The sequence below is a fragment of the Lipotes vexillifer genome, unplaced genomic scaffold, assembly GCF_000442215.2.
Source record: "Lipotes vexillifer unplaced genomic scaffold, Lipotes_vexillifer_v1.1 scaffold806, whole genome shotgun sequence".
NCBI classification, from domain to species: domain Eukaryota; kingdom Metazoa; phylum Chordata; class Mammalia; order Artiodactyla; family Lipotidae; genus Lipotes; species Lipotes vexillifer.
Window position 1 is genome coordinate 525,088 of NW_006783439.1, and position 20,248 is coordinate 545,335.

Here is a 20,248-nt window from a genome sequence, read left to right on the forward strand (position 1 = left end):
GCCCCCCCCCCCCCCCCCCACTTACTTGAAAGGGGTTTGCTCAGATTACCACTAGATGGCAGTCTTGCGTTTTAGTAACAGAGCTTTAGTCACAAGCTCCCTCTTTCTCCCCCTGCCCTTCCTCCCCCATATCTTCCAGATATATGAAGATTTTTAACCACTCTCTTATATAAATTGAACATATGTGGAACCAGGCAACAAAATAGCATTTTGGAGTCAATTCTGTAGCATTCCCACCTTGCTCACAATAGTTAATTCCATACTTGGAAGTTGAGCTATTTCTTGACTAAAGAAGTCTTCCCTGACTCCCCAGACTGGCTTAGTCCCCTTGATAAATGTTGCTTGTAATTTTTTCCTTTTAGGGCGCTCTTCACAGTTTTATGTTGTTTTTGTATGTGGCTGATTAATACCTTTCCTCTCTATGTGCCCCTCCCCGCACATTGTTTGTATATTCCACAAGATCAGGGACAGTATCTGTTGCTGACCACTGTTATTTATAGTAAGGCATTTAGTAGATGTTCAGTAAATAGTTATTAAATAAATGAGGCAATGGATGAATGAACTATGAAGATCCTATTAGGGACATAAAATGCCACGCACAAAATATATGTCAAGAAGACAGTAGTTCAGTTTATGATCATTGTTTTCTAAATATTTTTTTTGAAATAATTTCAAACTTACAGAAAAGTTGTACCCTTTATCTACATGTTGGGCTTCGAAAGTGATGCCCCATCACACTAGAACACTTTCAGTATATTTTGTGCAAACATGGCATTTTTCTATGTAACTATGGGATAGCTATCAACATCAGGAAATTATCATTGATATATGAATCCCATCTAATCCTTAGACCCCCCCCCATTTAAATTTCACCTATTTTCTCATTAATGACCTTAATAGCACAAGGATTCAGCTCAGACCACATGTTGTAAATTAGTTGTCAAGTCTCTTTAGACTATTTTAGTCAGGAACAGTTTTGCAGTCTTTAATGTTCATGACCTTGACACTTTTGAAAATTATAGCACTTATTTTGTAGAATGGTTCTCAGTTTGGAGTTGTCTCATGTTCTTCGTGATTTGATTTAAGTTAGGCATCTTCGGGAGGAGCATCACAGAAGTGACATTGTGTTTTGGTGACCCAGGATTTTGTTTTATTACTGATAGTAATAATTTATTCACTTGATTAAGTTGGTGTCTGCCAGACTTTTCCATTGTAAAGTTACCTTTTTTCTCTTTGTAGTTAGTAAGTATTTTACATGTTAATACCAGTATAGAATTGTTTACTGTTTTACTCAGTGGGCTGTAATTTGTTGCTATCATTATTTATTTTGATGTTTAAATTGCCCAGGATTTGGCCATTGGGATCTCTTCATGCTGCATTTTGTGTTCTTTTGACATGTCCCCGTCATTCTTTATGGGTGTCCTTGCTTTCTGGCACAAGATGCTCAGGGCTCATCTTGCCTTTCAACAGTTGTTTCTTCAAAGAACCCTGGTTTGGAGAATGGTATTTTAAAAATAAGATCTGTATGCATAGTGTGTACATTGTTATTGGACTTGTCCATGGACAGAGCTAGGGAATATGTATTTGTATATACAAGCGTTTATATAGAAATTTTCATTGGTAGTAATTTATACATATGTGTATGTTTATTTTTGTGTGTGCATGTTATACACAAACACACACATAAGCACACACACAGTATCTCCAGGAAGTTACACTGATACCTTCACTTGCACAGGATTTATTCTAGTTTTATTTCCATATTTACAACTTCCTTCTCCAACATGGAGAATTTTGGCTTCTACTATTCTTTTTTTTTGTTGTTGCGGTACGTGGGCCTCTCACTGTTGTGGCCTCTCCCGTGGCGGAGCACAGGCTCCAGACGCGCAGGCTCAGCGGCCATGGCTCACGGGCCCAGCCGCTCCATGTCTTGTGGGATCTTCCCGGACTGGGGCACGAACCCGTGTCCCCTGCATTGGCAGGCGGACTCTCAACCACTGCGCCACCAGGGGAGCCCTACTATTCTTAATATATTTATTTATTTGATCAATTCCAGTGTACATAACAGTCTGTCCTTTGCACTTTTGGGCAGATGCCCTCCTCACCCCTTTCAAGATCTGACACCCAAGTCAACCTGTCTCCCTTGCCTCTGCATGGGTATCCTCCCTTTTTGTTTTGTTTTTCATTGTGATTTTAATTTTTAGTTTTATTACATGGTGATCAGAGAGTTTTGTTTGTAATACTTCTCTTTTATGGAACTAACTGACATTTCCTTTTGACCTAATATATAGTCAATTTTTGTGAATATTCCACATGCTCTTAGAAGAAGGTATATTCTCTACTATCAGGATACAGTGTTCAACGTATCTATATAAGATTTGCCTTATTAATTATGTTATTTAGATCTATATAAATATTCTTAATTTTTGTTTAATCAGTCTGTCTTGTACTGAGAGTGGAGTGTTAGCATCTGCTATCAGTAGTACATTTCTAATACTTCTCCTGTATTTCCTATAGTTTCTGCCTTATATAAGAGGTTGGTCTTATCTGGTGCGTAGATACTGAGTCTTGCTATATTTTCACTGTGAATTGTGACTTCATAAAATTCCTTCTTCCTGTCACTTAGTATTTTTTAGCCTGCAATCTACTTTGAGCTCATGATTTCAATCCCTCCTTTATTGTTTCCACTTCTGTGGTATATATATCTTTGCCCATTTTTCTACATAAAGGCAACTTGAAGTCTGTTATATTCTGTCTTCCAGTAATGCTGAAGGCCTGGGCGTGTGTAGTTTTTATTTGTGCCACTTGTTGAATTTATTTATTTGTTCTTGGTGAGGATGTGTGGAGTGATTCTGATTCAAGTGGCTACCATTACCCTCCAGGCCAAGAATCTCATCTTCCTGTTTTTAGTATGATACCAGCCATATTAGAAGCATGTGTTTTTTTCTCTGTACAGTTATTGATAACATATATGCAGCTTGTGATAGGTACCTTCAGGTTATTCAAGCTCCCCCTCATCTGTTAAACAACGATGTTAGCTTCAACTTGAAAATTTTGAGTCTGTGATTCACAATACATTTGATGATTAGGGCCTAAAACACCTCGTCTTTCATTGTATCTGCACTTGTTACTGAGCATGTACTCAGTACAACTTAAGCCTTTACATAGATTTTTATTAGAGGCTATTGCCATTGGATGTTGGTTTCACTCTGGCAGTTTAATATTTTGATTGTCTGTATTCAAGTGACAAGCTTGACAGTTCTTAACGTATTTATTTTATACACGTAAAAGTTTATCCTTTGGCTAATGACTAAATCAGTTACTCAAATATGGCCTTTCTGTATCAGGTTGAGTAGACTGTGATTTATTCAATCTGAGTTACCTCATTTGATTTATTCTTACTGGGGCAACCTATTTTGTTAAGATGGTTTTCATTATAGTCAGAATTTCCAAATATAGCTCCCTTCACTGTGACCAGAATTAACCATCATTTTAAAAGTAATAAGAGAATACATTGTCTTTTATAAAATTAGAACACTTCAGATAAATCTTTTATGCCCTTTGACTTCAGCCTGAACCTTGTTCCACCTTACTATAATTACCATTATTATGAGTTTTGTGTGCCTGGAAGAGGTTGAAGTTTCGGATTGAAATGCCTCACTGACTCCTAGGAAGAAATAAGGAAGACAGGAATCTTTTATATGTACCAGTGAAATACCTGAGTTTCAGATATAAAGAGAAAATCTTAACATACTTCCACTTTAAAAGAACTGGTTACAGTACTTAAATAATATTGATAATAGCAGCAGCTAATGTTTATTGAAAATTTATCATGTTCCAGGCCTTCTTTAAGTGCTAACACATGTGATACTCTTAATCCGCACAACAAACCAACCTAGCATGGTTGTTATCCACAGAAGAGAAAAAGGGGGCATGAGTGGTTTAGTAATCTGACCAGGATCATGCATATGGCATGTGGTAAAGTGGGAATTCAAACCCAGGTAGTCTGGTTACAGACTGCATGCTCTTGATCACTATGTTGTTCTGCGTGTGAAAAATTAGGCTAGTATTGGACTCTCATCTGTGGTGCTAGAAGCTAGAGGAGCGCCAAATGTCTTCTGCAAAATTTGTCATTTGTTTGTCACGGCCAACAAACTGCATGTTTGTATATGTAGAATTCAGAAAATCTGCTACCCTGAACCCTCTCTGAGAAAAGTAAATGAGGAAAAAGATCTCAAGATAGAAGACTTGAAATTTATAAAATGTGTTAAGTGAAAATGTTCTAAAAGGGGTGATATGGGAGAAGTGAAAGCTAACGTGTCTTGATGGGATTGCTTAGTTATTTAATATGATAATAGTATACTAGAGAAATCTCAGTTAATCATAACTATTAGGATGGGAAATGGAATTGAGAAACACAAAAGAAAGCTTTCAAATGATAGAAGAAGAAAAGGAAATGTGGAAAAATGTAACCAAGCAAGTGAAATAAGTTGTAAAGAAGGCAAAAAAAATTAATGAACAGTAGAAAGAAAGTAAGATGGAAGGAATGAAATGAAATGTTTGTCTGTCATTACTGACTATGAATGAGCCAAAATGTCCTCAAAAATCAGATATCAAAAATTATACAATTTGTAGGGTCAGAGAATATGTGTGTGTGTTTATTAATTAAATGATAAAGTTGAAAGAAATGATTGGGCAGAGATAAACTAGGTAAATGCAAATAAAGTGAAGGAAAAGTGGTAATATTAATGTCAGACAAAGAATAATTCAGGGTTAAAAGTGCTGACTGGATATTGTGTATTTACAAGTTGCAGTCCTTGAAGATGCTATAATAATTGCAAATCTCCACCCCATTGAGATATAATTGACATATAGCATTGTATTAGTTTCAGGTGTGCAATGTAATGATTTAATGTTTGTATATATTGTGAAGTGATCACTACAGTAAGTCTAGTTAACATCCATCACTACACTTTATTTTTCTTGTTATGAGAACTCTTAAGATCTATTCTTTGAGCCACTTACAAATACACACTGTAGTATTATGAACTATAGTTACCACGCTCTACATTATACCACCATGACTTAGTTGTTTTATAACCTGAAGTTCATACCTTTTGACCACTTTACTAACCCCTCCAGCCCCTGCCTCTGGCAGCCACCATTCTGTTCTCTGTATCTGTGAGTTTGGGTTTTTTTTTTTTTTTTTTTTTTTTTAAGATTCCACACATATGAAAGATCATACAGTATTTGTCTTTCTCTGTCCTACTTACTAGCATAATGCCCTCAAAGTTTGTCCATGTTGTTGCAAATAGCAAGGATTCCTTCTTTTTTACGGCTAAATAATATTCCACTATGTACATACACACAGTCATACATACATTATATACATACCACATCTTCTTTATCCATTCACTTATCAGTGGATATTTAAGTTGCTTCCATGTGTTGGCTATTGTAAGTAATGGTGCAATGAGCATGTGGGGAGTGGTGCATGTCTTTTTGAATTAGTTTTTTAGGATAAATACCCAGGAGTAGAACTGCTGGATCAAACAGTAGCTCTATTTTTAATTTTTTGAGGAACCTTCATACGGTTTTCCATAGTGACTCCACCAATTTACATTCCCAGCAACGGTGCACAAGGGTTCTCTTTTCTCTACAGTCTCACCAATGCTTATTATTTCCTGTCTTTTTGATAATAGCCATTCTAGCAGGTATGAGGTGGTATCTCATCGTGGTTTTGATTTGCATTTTCCTGATGATTAGTGATGTTGAGTACCTTTTCATGTATATGTTGGCCATCTGTATATCTTCTTTGGAAAATGTCTGTTCAGATCCTCTGTCCACTTTTCAATTAGATTGTGTGTTTTTTTGCTATTGAGTTTTATGAGTTTTTCATATATTTTGGATATTAGCCCTTTATCAGATATATGATTTGCAAATATTTTTCTCCCATTTGTTAGGTTGCTGTTTCATTTTGTTGATGGTTTCATTTGCTATACAGAACACTAACCTCTTATACAATACAACAGCCATAACCACATGGTACCCACATAGGTAGAGCAAAAGCTCCGAGAATTACAACCTGATTAGAAGACAGTTATCGTGAGAATTTAAAATTCAGTTCTTTAGTGGCACTAGGCTTATTTCCTGTGCTTAATAGCCACACATGGCTGGTGGCTGCCACATTGGACAGTGCAGATATTGAACATTTCCATTCTGGCAGAAAGTTTAATTGGATGGCTCTGATCTAGAAAGTATAGCAAAGGAGAACACTTTATAGACTTATGGGACATAGCTAAACTGGTATTTGGAGGAAAATTGAATGCCTTTAATAACTGCATTATTTAAAATAAAAAAAGACTGAAAATAAGTTATTGCTCAAGTACTCAGTTTTTAAGTACTCAAAAAATAAGTACTCAAGATATTAGAAAAACAAAAAATAAAACCAAAAGGATAGAGAAGAGAATTTTTTTAAATGCTGAAAATAATGAGATAGAAATAGACAAAACATAGAAATACTGAAATTGATTGAAAAAAGTAAAGATTCTGAACAGACTATAACTGTTGAAAAGGAAATAAAAAGTGTATTTATTAGTCACCATATCAGGATGATATTCCAGCTAAATTATATTTACTTCTAAAAAAATAGATTTTACTTTTATTCTAATAAGTGATGGACAGCATTTTAGTATGTTTTTCTGAAGCTAGTATAATATTATACCAATGCTTGGTAAAGGTAGTTTCTTTTTAAAGACCAGTTTTTAAATACAGAAATTCTAAATGAGATTTAGCTAATTTAATCATACAGCAGTAAAAGAATAGCATTTTCTTGGCATGCAAGGATAGTTCACAATAGGAAATCTATCAATTTATTGCATCAAGAGGCTAAAGGAGAAAAGCCATGTGATTCTGTTACTGGATGCTGAAAAGGCATTTGATGAAATGATTAAAAACACTTAAATATAATAAGAATTATGGGAGAAACTGCTCCAGTTATAGGAATAATCATAGCACCTACCACAGAGGATTGTTGTGAGGATTTAATGACTTAACGTATGTAAAATTGCTTAGAGCAGTCTTTGGCACGTAGAAATTATTCAGTGTTAGCTCTTTCTGTTATTTAAATAAGATAAAGTTGATTTGTTAAAAAACAATAGGCAAATAATTGCATTGAATGGCAAAGTATTTTGATTGAAATTATCAAGACAGAGTTTGTTCTTACCACTATATTCAGAATCGTTTTTGAGGTTGTTTCATTTCTCTAAATATAATAAAAGTAGAAAATAAAGTAACTGTTAGAAATACTAAAAGAGGAGATAAAATATTTTAAGTTACAAATGATATGATTTGTATGCCTAGAAAACCCAAGAGACTATTAAAGACTCATAAAAATACTCAGAGATAAGTTTAACATAATGGTTCTGTAGCAAGAAAATGAAGAAATGAAAGTTGAACGAGATCTCAATAAAAATTGTCAACCTTTCCAAAATTAACATATGAATTTCATTAATTCCTGTTAGAAACCTAGAAACCTTTAAAATGACTTTAAAGTGCATGTGGAAAGTATATTTCTAAAACTACCTAAGAAAATATACTATATATTTAATTCTGTTTTTGTTAACAGTCCCTCTTCCTCCTCATCCCCTCTCCTTCTCCATGCTATAAACACCCATGTGTATGGAGAAGGCTGAAGAAGAAAACAGTCATGCCATTTTAGTGGCATTGTTTTCCTTACCTTGGTGTAGATGGGAATCTGTGGAGAGTTAGAGGGGTGATCATACTTAATTTAATATATATTTTTGTCTCTTTCACTTGTTGTAAGGAATATATGTATAATTTTTAGTGTAATATGTATTACATATATATAATTTTTATATATTATATATAATTATACATTATAATTATAATGTATATAATTGATCTAATATAGAAAAGATCATAGAAAAATGTTTAATGACTTTTCACTCATTGAAGTTGTAACTCCATTTTAGTTAAAACTAGAAATAAAACATATCGTTGATTGATTTAGGAGATTTTAAAGAGAGATCTCGGATTTTTTAAGTGCATACTGAAAAACCAAAATGTATTTTCTTTTAGCTTTCCTGAATGTTTGGTGCTTCCTACAATGGCAAGATTAATTTTTAACTCAAAAATTCTGAAAAGAATTTTCTCTTCTTTTCTTTCTGTCAAAGGTATGCAACCACTCATGTATTCGGTTCAGGAAGCGTTAAATGCTAGACCATGGTGGATTCGTGTGGGGACTGACATTTGTTACTATAAGTAAGTATCCTGACAGTAATAGGACATCAGTTTACAGAAGGAAATATTAATTCATCTTATTTCAGTTCAAAGATAAAAAGTTATTCTGTTCTTTGAATTTGGTGATATGGTTTAGTATTACTTCCAACAGAGTTTTTAAAAATTTGAGATCCATTATGGGGGTATATTTAGTGGAAATAAAATGTGTTTTGTAGACAGACGACAGACTTAGGTCCAAATCTTGCCTCCCCCACTTAGATATGTTCTCAACTTTTTTAGCTTTAAAACTCTGGAAACTTCATTGAGTAAGACTGAAATTAGAAACTCTAGGAAATAATTTACAGTGGTTTTTTTTATTATTCTGGTGATATTAAGTGTAATTCTTTTCTCTTCTGCACACAAATGTTTACCTCATTTTAACTTCCAAAATATTTTACTTGGAGATGTATTCCACAATTACATTACTACTTCTTTCACAGTTCAACTTTGACTTCAAATAGGTGATCTATTTATCAAGTTAAAATAAGTGCTAGAAATCATTTTTTTTTTTTTTTCTTGTTTCTTTTTTGCGGTACGCGGGCCTCTCACTGTTGCGGCCTAACCCGTTGCGGAGCACAGGCTCCGGACGCGCAGGCTCAGCGGCCATGGCTCACGGGCCCAGCCGCTCCGCGGCACGTGGGATCCTCCCGGACCGGAGCATGAACCCGCGTCCCCTGCATCGGCAGGCGGACTCTCAACCACTGCGCCACCAGGGAAGCCCTAGAAATCATTAATTGCTTCAGTGGAATAATTGGATTATTCTTCAATTCATGACTAAGTAATCTAGGATTACCGTATGCCTTGCTTCCCATTTTTACTGTTTCTGCATGTAATACACTTTAAGATAACTTCTATCCACTATTGAATGCACTTGACATCCCTGTTTTTCTCTGTTATTAATCTTAATCCTGGCATTTCTGTTTAGTGGATTTTGACTTTTTATATTTTATATTGTGCTTAACTAGCACTATTGTTCCTTTTCTTTTAGTTTTATCCGTTAGAAGAAGAAGAATTCTAAAATTAAACTGTTTTCAGTGGTTTAGATAGGGTTTTGGAAAAACCTAGATCTTAAGTGCTATTGCTTTCTAAGAAAGAAATCGTTCCTTGGAATTAATCTCAGTAGGGTTTTCCCCATTTTATTAGCAAAATAAATAGTAAATAAATGAGGGAAAGAAGCATAAGGTTATATGTAATTCTTCTTCACCTGAATGAATTTCATATTTCTTTTAATGGTAGGCTAATATAAATATACTTTATCATTTATCTTTTTCTCATAAGTTGGAGTGGAGCAGTGATTATCTGGGAAGTGCTTGGTTAGATTTTGGCAGAATGATTTAAATTGTTAAAGGGTGAAACAGTGTTTTTCAAAAAGTATTTCATGCTTTTCTTTTGCACAATAGAAATCATCAATCAATGAATGCTTTTCTCTTTCACACTGTAAAGTGAATCGTCATAGCATCTCAGGTGGTTTTTCTTTTTTTATGTAAGGGGTGATGGCAAGGATTTTTGTTTGTTTAGTTTTTATTTTTTCTTTTGGCTACTTCCAGATCTGGAATTGGAATTCAGGCCAATTCAGCAGATATTTATTAACCACTTTCTATGTAACAAGCACTGTTCTAGTTGCTTTCCTCAAGCTTGAAATCCAGATAGTGGGGATTAAAAACTACTATTTTTGCACTGTCCTTTGATACTTGTTTGTCTCATCTGTAAGATGAGAATAAAACTACTTTCCACGAGTATGTGAGTGAATATAACCTATAAAATGCCATGTAGCTGTAATATGGTGACATAAATACCTCCACAATTAGATGTTAAGCTTTTGGAGTGAAAGAGTTGGCAGGATCTACTTCCGGACCTTATTTTGCATTTTCCTCAACTCTTAGCACCTTGTCATTGAGTATCTATTCAAGATAGTGGCTGAGTTAATGAAGACTCTACCATTCTTTTACATCAGTGTTCTTTTATTTTCATTAATAGCAAGCTTGATTTTTATAAGATTATATTAGAAGGTCTGATCCCAGGGTAGTTCTACGGTTGTGATCTACCTTGAATGTCTGTGTGCATGAATAAGTAATCTGTAGGCCATGGCTTTTTTTCAGTTCATGGCTTAAATAATACAAGGTGATTTGGAATTTTAGAAATGAAGTTGATAGACCAAAGCATCTTTAGGTCATCATATCTCAATGATATTTAAAGTCTGGAAAGTAATATGTAGTTTTAAAAACTTTTTATTATGGAAATCTCCAAACATTTACAAAAGCGGATAATAGAATAATGAGGCCCCATGTATTCATCACTGAGTTGCAACAATTATCAACACATGGTTTCATTTTAGCTATACTTTCACCCCTACCTCCACACTGAATTTTTTAAGACATAATTTATCCTTATTTTTTTCCAGATATATTTTATCCATAAATACTTCAAAGGTCTTTGTCTTTTTGAGATACATATTTAAGACAATCTAACCACAAGGCCGTTGTCACACCTAAGAAAATTCCTTAATATGATAAAATATCCAGTCAATGTTCAGACTTACTTGTCTCATAAATGTTACTTTATAGTTGGTTTGTTTAAATCAGACCAACCAAGGGATCACACGTATGTCCTTTAAGTCTCTTGATTTATAGGCTTCCTTCTTCTCTATTTTTAAATTTCTCCTTTATTTATTGAAGAAATTAGATCATTTGTCATGCAGGATTTTCTGCAGTTTGGATTTTGCTGATTGCATCCCTGTGGTGTTAATGAATTCTTCTATCTCACCAATCTCCTATAAACTCATAGTTAGATGTAGAAGCTTGATCAGTTTCAGGTTTCATTTTTGACAAGAGTACTTCATAGATGGTGCAGGGAATTCCTGTTGCATCATATTAGGAAACATATCATCTCTGGTTATTTCTTCTTTTGTAATTTTAAAATTGATCAGTGAATTCAGGTATTGTTGTCTGATCCGTCAGCCTTTCATCCAATGGTTGTAGCAGCCATTGGTGATCACTGCCTGGATCCAGTAATGTGTATGGCTATCAAAGAATGGGGGTCTAAAACTTCTATTGATGTATAGAGTAGTAGCTCTATTTAATTAGTAAATCCAGAAGTGGAAAGTCATGATGTTGGCTGATAGCAATTAACTGCTTTTTTAGTACCAAGTCTAATTTTTGTTTTAAACAACATACTGATTTTTTTTAGAGATTTATTATTTATTTATTTAATTTCTTTTTGGCTGCATCAGGTCTTAGTTGCAGCACGCGGGATCTTTCACTGTGGCACACAGGCTTCTTTCTAGTTGTGGTAAGCGGGCACCAGAGCGCGTGGGCTCTGTAGTTTGCGGTACTCAGGCTCTCTAGTTGAGGCATGCGAGATCAGTAGTTATGACACGTGGGCTTAGTTGCCCCACGGCATGTGGGATCTTAGTTCCGTGACCAGGGATCAAACCTGCGTCCCCTGCATTGTAAGGCAGATTCTGTACCACTAGCCCACCAGGGAAGTCCCCCAAGTCTGATTTTTAAGAGTATTTAAGTTAAACTTTTTTACAAACCATGGCTTTTCTTTTTTCTTTTTTTTTCTGAAGTTCTGTTTACTAAAATAGCAAGAAAAATCAGAATTTTGGTGTGGATGAAATAAACATGCATTTCTGTTGCAGAAATCACTTCTCAAGAAGTTCAATTGCTGCAGGTGGGCAAAAGGGAAAATCCTACTATACAATTACCTTCACTGTCATTTTTCCACATAAAGATGATGTGTGCTATTTTGCTTATCACTATCCATATACGTATTCAACTTTACAGGTGAGAACTCATTAAGTTGTACTGTGACCATTATTGTGTTATATGTGTATGTGTCAGATAATTGAAGAAAATTTGCTTTAATCCAATATCTAAATAAGATTAAAAGATTCAGGGTTGATGACTTTAGAAAATAATACAATATTTGTTGAAATCATTAAAGTAAAATGGGAATGTAGTCTTCATTTTTATTTAATAGAAATACTATGGAAATATGACATGATTTTTACTTTTCACTTTGGGTAGAAATCTACAAATCACAATTTATAAATTTTAACTAGGTGAGATTTCTACTTGTTTAATGAAAAGCATTGAATCTCACAGAAAATATAACAGTAGAAAATGTATATGCAATTTAAGTTTTTCTGTTGTGAATTCATTTCTTCTGATGGTTTCATATGGAGTCCTAGATCCAGATTGCTTAGAATATGGGGTATAAGAGTTGTTTTGTGGGTTCTTTTGAGATTTTTTGATTATTTGCGTTGTAAAACAAAAAAATTCAAGTAATTAGCATGGCAGATTTATACTCAGAACAGAATGTCTGTCCTAATGATCAAGGATCATGAAGCTTCGTATGATCAATTTACCCAGAAAGGAATTGGAACACTCTGATTAGAAACGAGCTTCCAAATTATGAGAGAGGAGAAAATGAGAGAAAAACATAGTCCATAGAGCAGAAGAAATGTCAAGGCCAAGAACATTAAATGAGGCTCACTTTATTTTAGTAAGGTTCCAACCTACAGTAAAGGTATAAACCGATATGTTTCTGTGCTGAATAACATAGCATGGGAAATATAGTGTTGTTATTTACATGGTATTTGTTACTGTCCTTTACTGATGTTACCTTTTTAGTATATTTTAAATGCCCCTACTTTCTTCCAGTCCCACTACCATGACTTTTTCCACGCATTACCATTGTTTCTCACCTGGACTTATGCCAACCTCTTTCTAACTGGTGTTCCAAAATTCACTTGTATCCCCTTTCCTCTTCATCACTGTTTTATCACACTGTAGCAAGAGAGCTCTTTGATGGCAAATCTAGTCATATAAATCTGCTCCTTAAAATTCCTTAGTGATTTCTCTTGCCATTTGTAGGAAGTCTAAAATTCTTACCGTAGCTCATTCAGTCATTTCTCCACTATTTTGCACAGTTTTGGCCATTTCTTCATACTGTTTGAACTGTTATTTACTTAATATTTATTTTTAAGTAGACTTTAAAGTAATTCACTGTTTAAAGATTATCCTCATCCTAAGTTAATATCTGTGGAATTACAGGTTTAATGTGCTAAACTTTTTTCTAATTCACAGTAAAATACATATCTATTAAAATTTTTTTCAAGGTTATCCACATATCACTTAGTTATCTTAATTACCAAATACTATGCTTTGGGAAGGACTGGTCTACCGGGCCCTTCCTTCTGTGTTAAATTCTCGATTTCTTACCCTTTTCTTTCTGGTCTAGCTATAATGAATCTTCTTCAGTTCTTTGAAATGTCCTTCTTTTTTCTTATTTCATGGTCTTCCTGTATGCTTTCCTTCTGCCTACAGTGCACTTTATATCCATTCCACTCATCCTTTGGATCTCACTTTAAATGTAATTTTTTTCTAGAAGACCTTTCCTCCCTGCCCAGACTCTGCGAGGCTCCCTTCCCTTTATTTCAAGCTCTCATAGCACTGTATATTTTTTCTAGCGTAGGGACCATTTATTCATTGTTATATCCCCAATGCCTGGCACAGTTTCCAGCCCAGAAATAGTGACCTCATGGTAAATCATGATTATGTGAATGAACATAGGCAAAAGTTTGGAAACCAACTAAGTATCTTTAAAATAAGGGATTGAACAATTTATTTTTGGTGTGACCATATACTAAAACCATTAAAACTTGTGTTTTCAAAAGACATATATTCAACATGTTTAATGATATGGCATAATATTTATAATTATGAATATCTTAATGTGAATGTATAAATTATTAAGTGATAAAATCAGATTATAAAAAGTCTTACATGTAATTACAGTTTTCTTTATATATATTGGCCTTTGTTAGTAGTAATCTAGGTGATTCAATTATGGGTGTTTAAAATGTTTTCTTGTACTTTCTGTGTCTTCCAGACATTTTACAATGAGCCTTTATTAATCTTGGAATCAGGAAAGATTGTTAAAAAATTTGTGCTGCATAATATTCATTCTTCATATTTTAGGTTGCCGTTAACAGATCTATAGTCACAAAATTTCAACATTCAGAAGCCTTTGAAAACCAAAAGCATTTTTATAACACATTTGGCAGCAAAGCCTGGCCTGAATTGATGTGAGCTTATTTAGAATATTGATTCCACTTAGCGTCACTCTTCATATGCTTTGCTACAGAAATACTAATGTGCTTATTTACAGGCTGCTGCTGCTGACCCCACTGGTTATATCGCACTATTAAGGGTATCCAAACTGTATCTATCCCCTTTCTCAAATTCCCAAATACTGATATTTAACTGCATCTGGACCCTAATCCCTGGAGAAGGGATTAGGAATCTGATTCACTTTTAGTTATGTTCAAGATCTGGATGCATTTATTTCTGTTTATCATAGGGAGTTTTTAAATGATTATATACTTTGCTTTTAAATTTTTATTAAGATGCATCTTCAAAAATTGGAATCAGCACACAATCCTCAGCAAATCTATTTTCGAAAAGATGTGTTATGTGAAACCCTGTCTGGAAACAGCTGTCCCTTGGTGACTATAACAGCAATGCCAGAGTCTAATTATTATGAACATATCTGTCAATTCAGTAAGTTTGTCTTCTTCACTCACAATACCAATCATTCTTACTTATTTTTCTTTGCTTCATGACTATTTTGTAAGGGCATTAGTACTAGGAATAGGCATCAGAAGTCTTGGGTTCTAGTCTGGGTCCTGTTACTGCCTAGCTTGGGCCCACTTCTGGGCCTCAGTTTCCTCATATGAGGGAGCTGCCTGAGATGACCTCTGAGGTCTCTTGATACTAATATTCTGTAGTTCTTATTCTTAGAAGTCATACCCAAAGTATAGTATAACAAATTATACCATCAGTTTAAGACTTTACAATTAATTTTATTTATAAATAAAACTACCATAAACCTATCAAGTATTTTGATGCTAGTACTGAATAGCTACTTGTTTCTCCCTGCCATTTATGTTTTTAAAGTTGCCTCAAATGTACAGCTATGGTAAAAAATATATATACATATAAGAAAACTGTTCTAATTTTGTTAAGAAGGTAAAATATTTTCAGGAAAGAGAAAGAGCTTGCTATTCATGAAAATATGAGCAGGTGAACTGAATGGTTATTTTGTAGCCCTGTATATCTAAATGTATAGTGAAAAATATTTTTCTTTGTAAATCTCTGAGCAGATATACCTATTGTTCTGTGCTTATCATAGCGACTATAAAACAGGAATAAGATATTTTCCTTCTTTTTTCCATGACTTTATGCAAAATAAATGTATATTTCATCTATTTTCCCCAGATACTTGTTCTTTATGAAACCAAGATAATATTAAAAAATTAATTTTATATGTTAGATTAATCATTGTGAAATAAATGACTCAAATGCTATTTAATGTGTTATGTTCATATAAGACATGACTTATATGGGTTTTATATCTGTTTTCTCTAGTGGGCCTAGTATAGTGCTTGTATATAGTAGGTGCACAGTGAGTTCTACTTTGACTTTATATCAGTATTCACAATTGAGTAGAAATATTTCTAAAGCCCCAAAGTCAAACATCATACAGACTTTTAGTAGACGTTCATTTTAATTTGAGGTTTTATGTCTACTTTAGGAAATCGCCCTTACGTTTTCTTATCTGCTCGGGTGCATCCTGGAGAGACTAATGCAAGTTGGGTAATGAAAGGAACATTGGAGTATCTCATGAGTAATAACCCTACTGCTCAGAGCTTACGAGAATCCTATATTTTTAAAATTGTCCCTATGCTAAATCCAGATGGTGTCATCAATGGAAAGTAAGTTAAGCAATAGTTATAGAAATATTATAGATTGTTGTGGCTGTCCTGTATAAACTTGTTGAAATAATAGCATCCACATTAATTTCAAAAACAAATCTAGTGATTTTTCTAGAACAAAAAAAAATTTAGTGAAGAATTAATCTGATAAATTTTTAAATGAAAATATAATTTGTAAATTATTAGTACTATGATATTTTGAGAAATTCTGTATCTATTCATGAGAATATGATTTTATAAAATATATGTCTGCTTGAATTGTTTTAGAAAAATTACAGTATTGGGATATGAAAAAGATTTTTAGCACATCCTCTTATAGTCCTTTTTATTTGACATGGCATGATCTTAGGTTGTTTTAAGATTTAGAATCTTCTGGGATCTCTTTCCACCAATATGGAATATTGGCTCCATCTGCTAACCTCTTCTTGATATGAGTAGGAATTCTTTAGAGTGGAAATACTGGAACGTTACTTTTTAAGTGGAGGTGGCTTATAGTTGGTACAGTTCATTTATTGTGTCAATTAGACCAAGGTCTCTTTAATGCTTCTGAAAGGGGGGAGTTAGTCTAACTGTCATGAGCATCTCCAAAGTTGAGGACACCATATTTATTTACTCAATAAAAGAACCATGAATATTTAGGAAAGTTTTGAATTAAAAAAATAGAATAATTTCTGTTTAGGTAGTATGATTATGGAACTAAAATGAGATTTTATGTCTAGTTTTAATTCAGAAACATATTGACCAGTTAGAATTCTGTTTATATTTCTGTTATCACCTTATGACCATTTGCTTAAATTTTTGCTCAGTGGCTTTAATACTTAATACCTATGATTAATGAAACTGTATTTGAATTTTTGCAAGAATGTGTGCTTTTCATACACAATACTTATCTTTCTTAGAAGGAGGGACCAGATAGCATTTTTAATAATAACCGATACAATCAAAATACAGAATGTTAGCATAAGAAATGATTATTATGTAGTCAGAATGGAAAATATGACCATGAATAAATTTTATGGTATATGGAACAAAACCCCAGAATGGAGAATTTTTCCTATAGCTTGAAAATTTTGACTTATAAAACTGCAAGCTTACCACAGTTAAATGCATGTAACACAAGATCTTGCACATAGCAAATGCTAAATAAATGTTTACTTACTGACTATAATATGCATTCTGGTGAGCACACCATTTATACCTGTTTGAAATATTTAGTAGAATAGAATCATAAAATTAAATCAAGTGTATGTAAGAGTTTATTGGTACCAATGTTTGTCATTGTGTTTACATATGTGTAGTCACCGCTGTTCTTTAAGTGGAGAGGATTTGAATAGACAGTGGCAAAGTCCAAATCCAGATTTACATCCTACAATTTATCATGCCAAGGGTCTGCTGCAATATCTGGCTGCAGTGAAGCATTTACCACTGGTAAGTGGCAATATTTGTTTGTATAGTCAAAGAGGTGATTTTGTTGTAAGTTAGTATTTTGTAGATTATTTTCTGGTTATAAAAGCTGGGTGTTAATTTCAAAAGCAGTTTCTTTAAAACATCTTTGTTATCTATCACTTGTGTATTAATTATGTTGTCAAATTAATACAGTGTATCCATATTCTTATTTCATTAGATTTAATTTTTATAATTCTCATGAGCCCTTTACTTTTCTGTTTTGTTTATGAATAGTGGTAACTCCTGGCTGTAAGTTTTAGTTATTTAACTTCACTGTTTGAACAATATCAAGGTAAAAGTACAATAGGTATCTTCCAAATTCTAAAACTAGTAGAAACTCATTTCTGAGCTCGTTAGCTAATTCTAAAGCAGGTAAGTCTCAACTATACACATAGGAAAGGTAATATAGGCATGGTGGGAGGCTCTCCTGAACTGTGTATGTGTATTTCTTCTGTTTTCAGCAACTTTTGTTTAGAATGTTTCCATTATTTTAATCTTTAAATGAGTTAATCTTCCTTTGGGAAAGATAGAACACTTTGCAGAGGGGCAAAATTGGCATGCAAATCTGTCCATTTTCTATTTTTAATATGATGCTCTTAAAAATTAAAGGGAAACCATACCCCTTTTAAAATGTTTTTCATGAAAGCATTTTTTATGTTCTCTTAAATTAGGTAAATATTTTAACAACCCTTGGGGCAGTGATGAGTGCAGCTGTAGATTTGACCTATAATTGAATTTATTATTTTTTAAGTGATGAATAGTAGATACAAAAGAAAGAGTGGAACTCGTGGCTTGATGCAGGACCTACCTGCAAAGGATTTAGCTATTCTAGGATTAATCATAGATCCTTTCCAGAAGTAGATATGTATTATTACTTTTATTGATTCTACTTGTTAAATGGTGGCTCAGTTACAATAAAAGGACAAAGGAACACAGAACTGTTTATTGGCTTCATATTAGCTAGCTTTACTTGGCAATATGTGAATTTGAAGGATTTTATTTTTAACATATATTATCTTTTCAAGGTTTATTGTGATTATCATGGCCACTCCCGAAAGAAGAATGTATTTATGTATGGCTGCAGCATCAAAGAGACAGTGTGGCACACGAATGACAATGCAGCTTCATGTGATGTTGTGGAAGATGTGGGATACAGGGTAATTATTACAGATATAGCAGGAATTTTTGAATTTCAAACACGCATAAAACTACAGAAAATAATTTAACATATAGGAACTACTCAGATTCAGTAAATGTTACCATTTTGCCATTTTGTTTCAGATTTTTCGTTTTAAATGTTTCTTCTAATTTTTTTTGCTTTTCACATTTTTTAATTAAAGTATACTTGATTTACAATATTACATTAGTTACAGGTGTACAGTGTAGTTATTCACTATTTTTGTAGATTATACTCCATTTAAAGTTATCATTAGAATGTTGGCTGTATTTTCTGTGCTGTACAAGTATATCCTTGTATTGTTCATGCATTGTTTATTTTATACATAGTATGTATCTCTTAATTGCCTACTGTTATCTTGCCACTACCCCATCCCTCTCCCTACTGGTAATGGCTAGTTTGTTCCTTATACCTGTGAGTCTGTTTCTCTTTTGTTATATACATTTGTTTTAGTTTTTAGGTTCCACATATAAATGATAATATACAGTATTTGTCTTTCTCTGTCTGACTTATTTCACTAAGCATAATACCCTCCAGGTCTATTCATGATATTTCAAATGCCAAAATTTCATTCTTTTTTATGGCTGAGAGTATTCCATTGTATAATATACATCACATCTTCTTTATCCAGTCATCTGTTGGTGGATACTTAGGTTGCTTCCATGTCTTGGCTATTGTAAATAGTGCTGCTGTGGATATTGAGGTGCATGTATCATCTTGAATTAGAGTTTTTTGTCTTTTCTGGATATGTGCCCAGGAGGGGGATTGCTGGATCATATGATAGCTTTATTTTTAGTTTTGTAAGGAACCTCTATACTGTTCTCCATAATGGTTGTACCAATTTACATTCCCACCAACATTGTAGGAGGGTTCCCTTTTCTCCACACCCTCTCCAGCATTTATTATTTGTAGACTTTTTTATGATGGCCATTATGACCAATGTGAAGTGATACCTCATGGTGGTTTTGATTTCCATTTCTCTAATAATTAGCGATGTTGAGCATCTTTTCATGTGCCTGTTGGCCATCTGTATGTCTCCTTTGGAAAAATAGCTATTCAGTTCTTCTGCCCATTTTTAAATTGGGTTGTTTGGGGTTTTTTTTGATGTTGAGTTGTATGAGCTGTTTATATATTTTGGATATTAACCTCTTTCAGTCATATCATTTGCAGATAGTTTCTCCCTTTACGTAGGTTGTCTTTTCATTTTGTCAGTTGTTTCCTTTGCTGTGCAAAAGCTTTTAAATTTAATTAGGTCCTAGCTATTTATTTTTGTTTTTCTCTCCTTTACCTGAGGAGACAGATCAAAAAAATATTGCTGTGACTTACATGAAAGAGCGTTCTGCCTATGTTTTCTTCTGTGAGTTTTATGGTTTCCAGCCTTACATTTAGGTCTTTAATTCATTTTGAGTTTACTTTTGCATATGGTATGGAAAATGTTTCTAATTTCACTCTTTTACATGTGGCTGTCCAGTTTTCCCGCCACCACTTATTGAAGAGACTGTTTTTTCCCTGTTGTATATTTTTTTTTTTTTTTTTTTTTTTTT

At 33.6% G+C, this 20,248-nt stretch overlaps 1 protein-coding gene across 2 annotated transcripts in view; it reads left to right on the forward strand.

The window, feature by feature from the left end:
* The window catches only part of AGTPBP1 (ATP/GTP binding carboxypeptidase 1), a 171,944-nt gene that overhangs the window by 120,752 nt on the left and 30,944 nt on the right, over nt 1-20,248 (forward strand). For both annotated transcript variants that reach the window (XM_007456113.1, XM_007456114.1), the window contains 6 exons: nt 8,196-8,283; nt 11,942-12,086; nt 14,714-14,867; nt 15,901-16,081; nt 17,380-17,509; nt 18,553-18,684. In XM_007456113.1, coding sequence (XP_007456175.1) covers nt 8,196-8,283; nt 11,942-12,086; nt 14,714-14,867; nt 15,901-16,081; nt 17,380-17,509; nt 18,553-18,684 — 830 coding nt within the window. The remainder of the gene's footprint in view (nt 1-8,195; nt 8,284-11,941; nt 12,087-14,713; nt 14,868-15,900; nt 16,082-17,379; nt 17,510-18,552; nt 18,685-20,248) is intronic.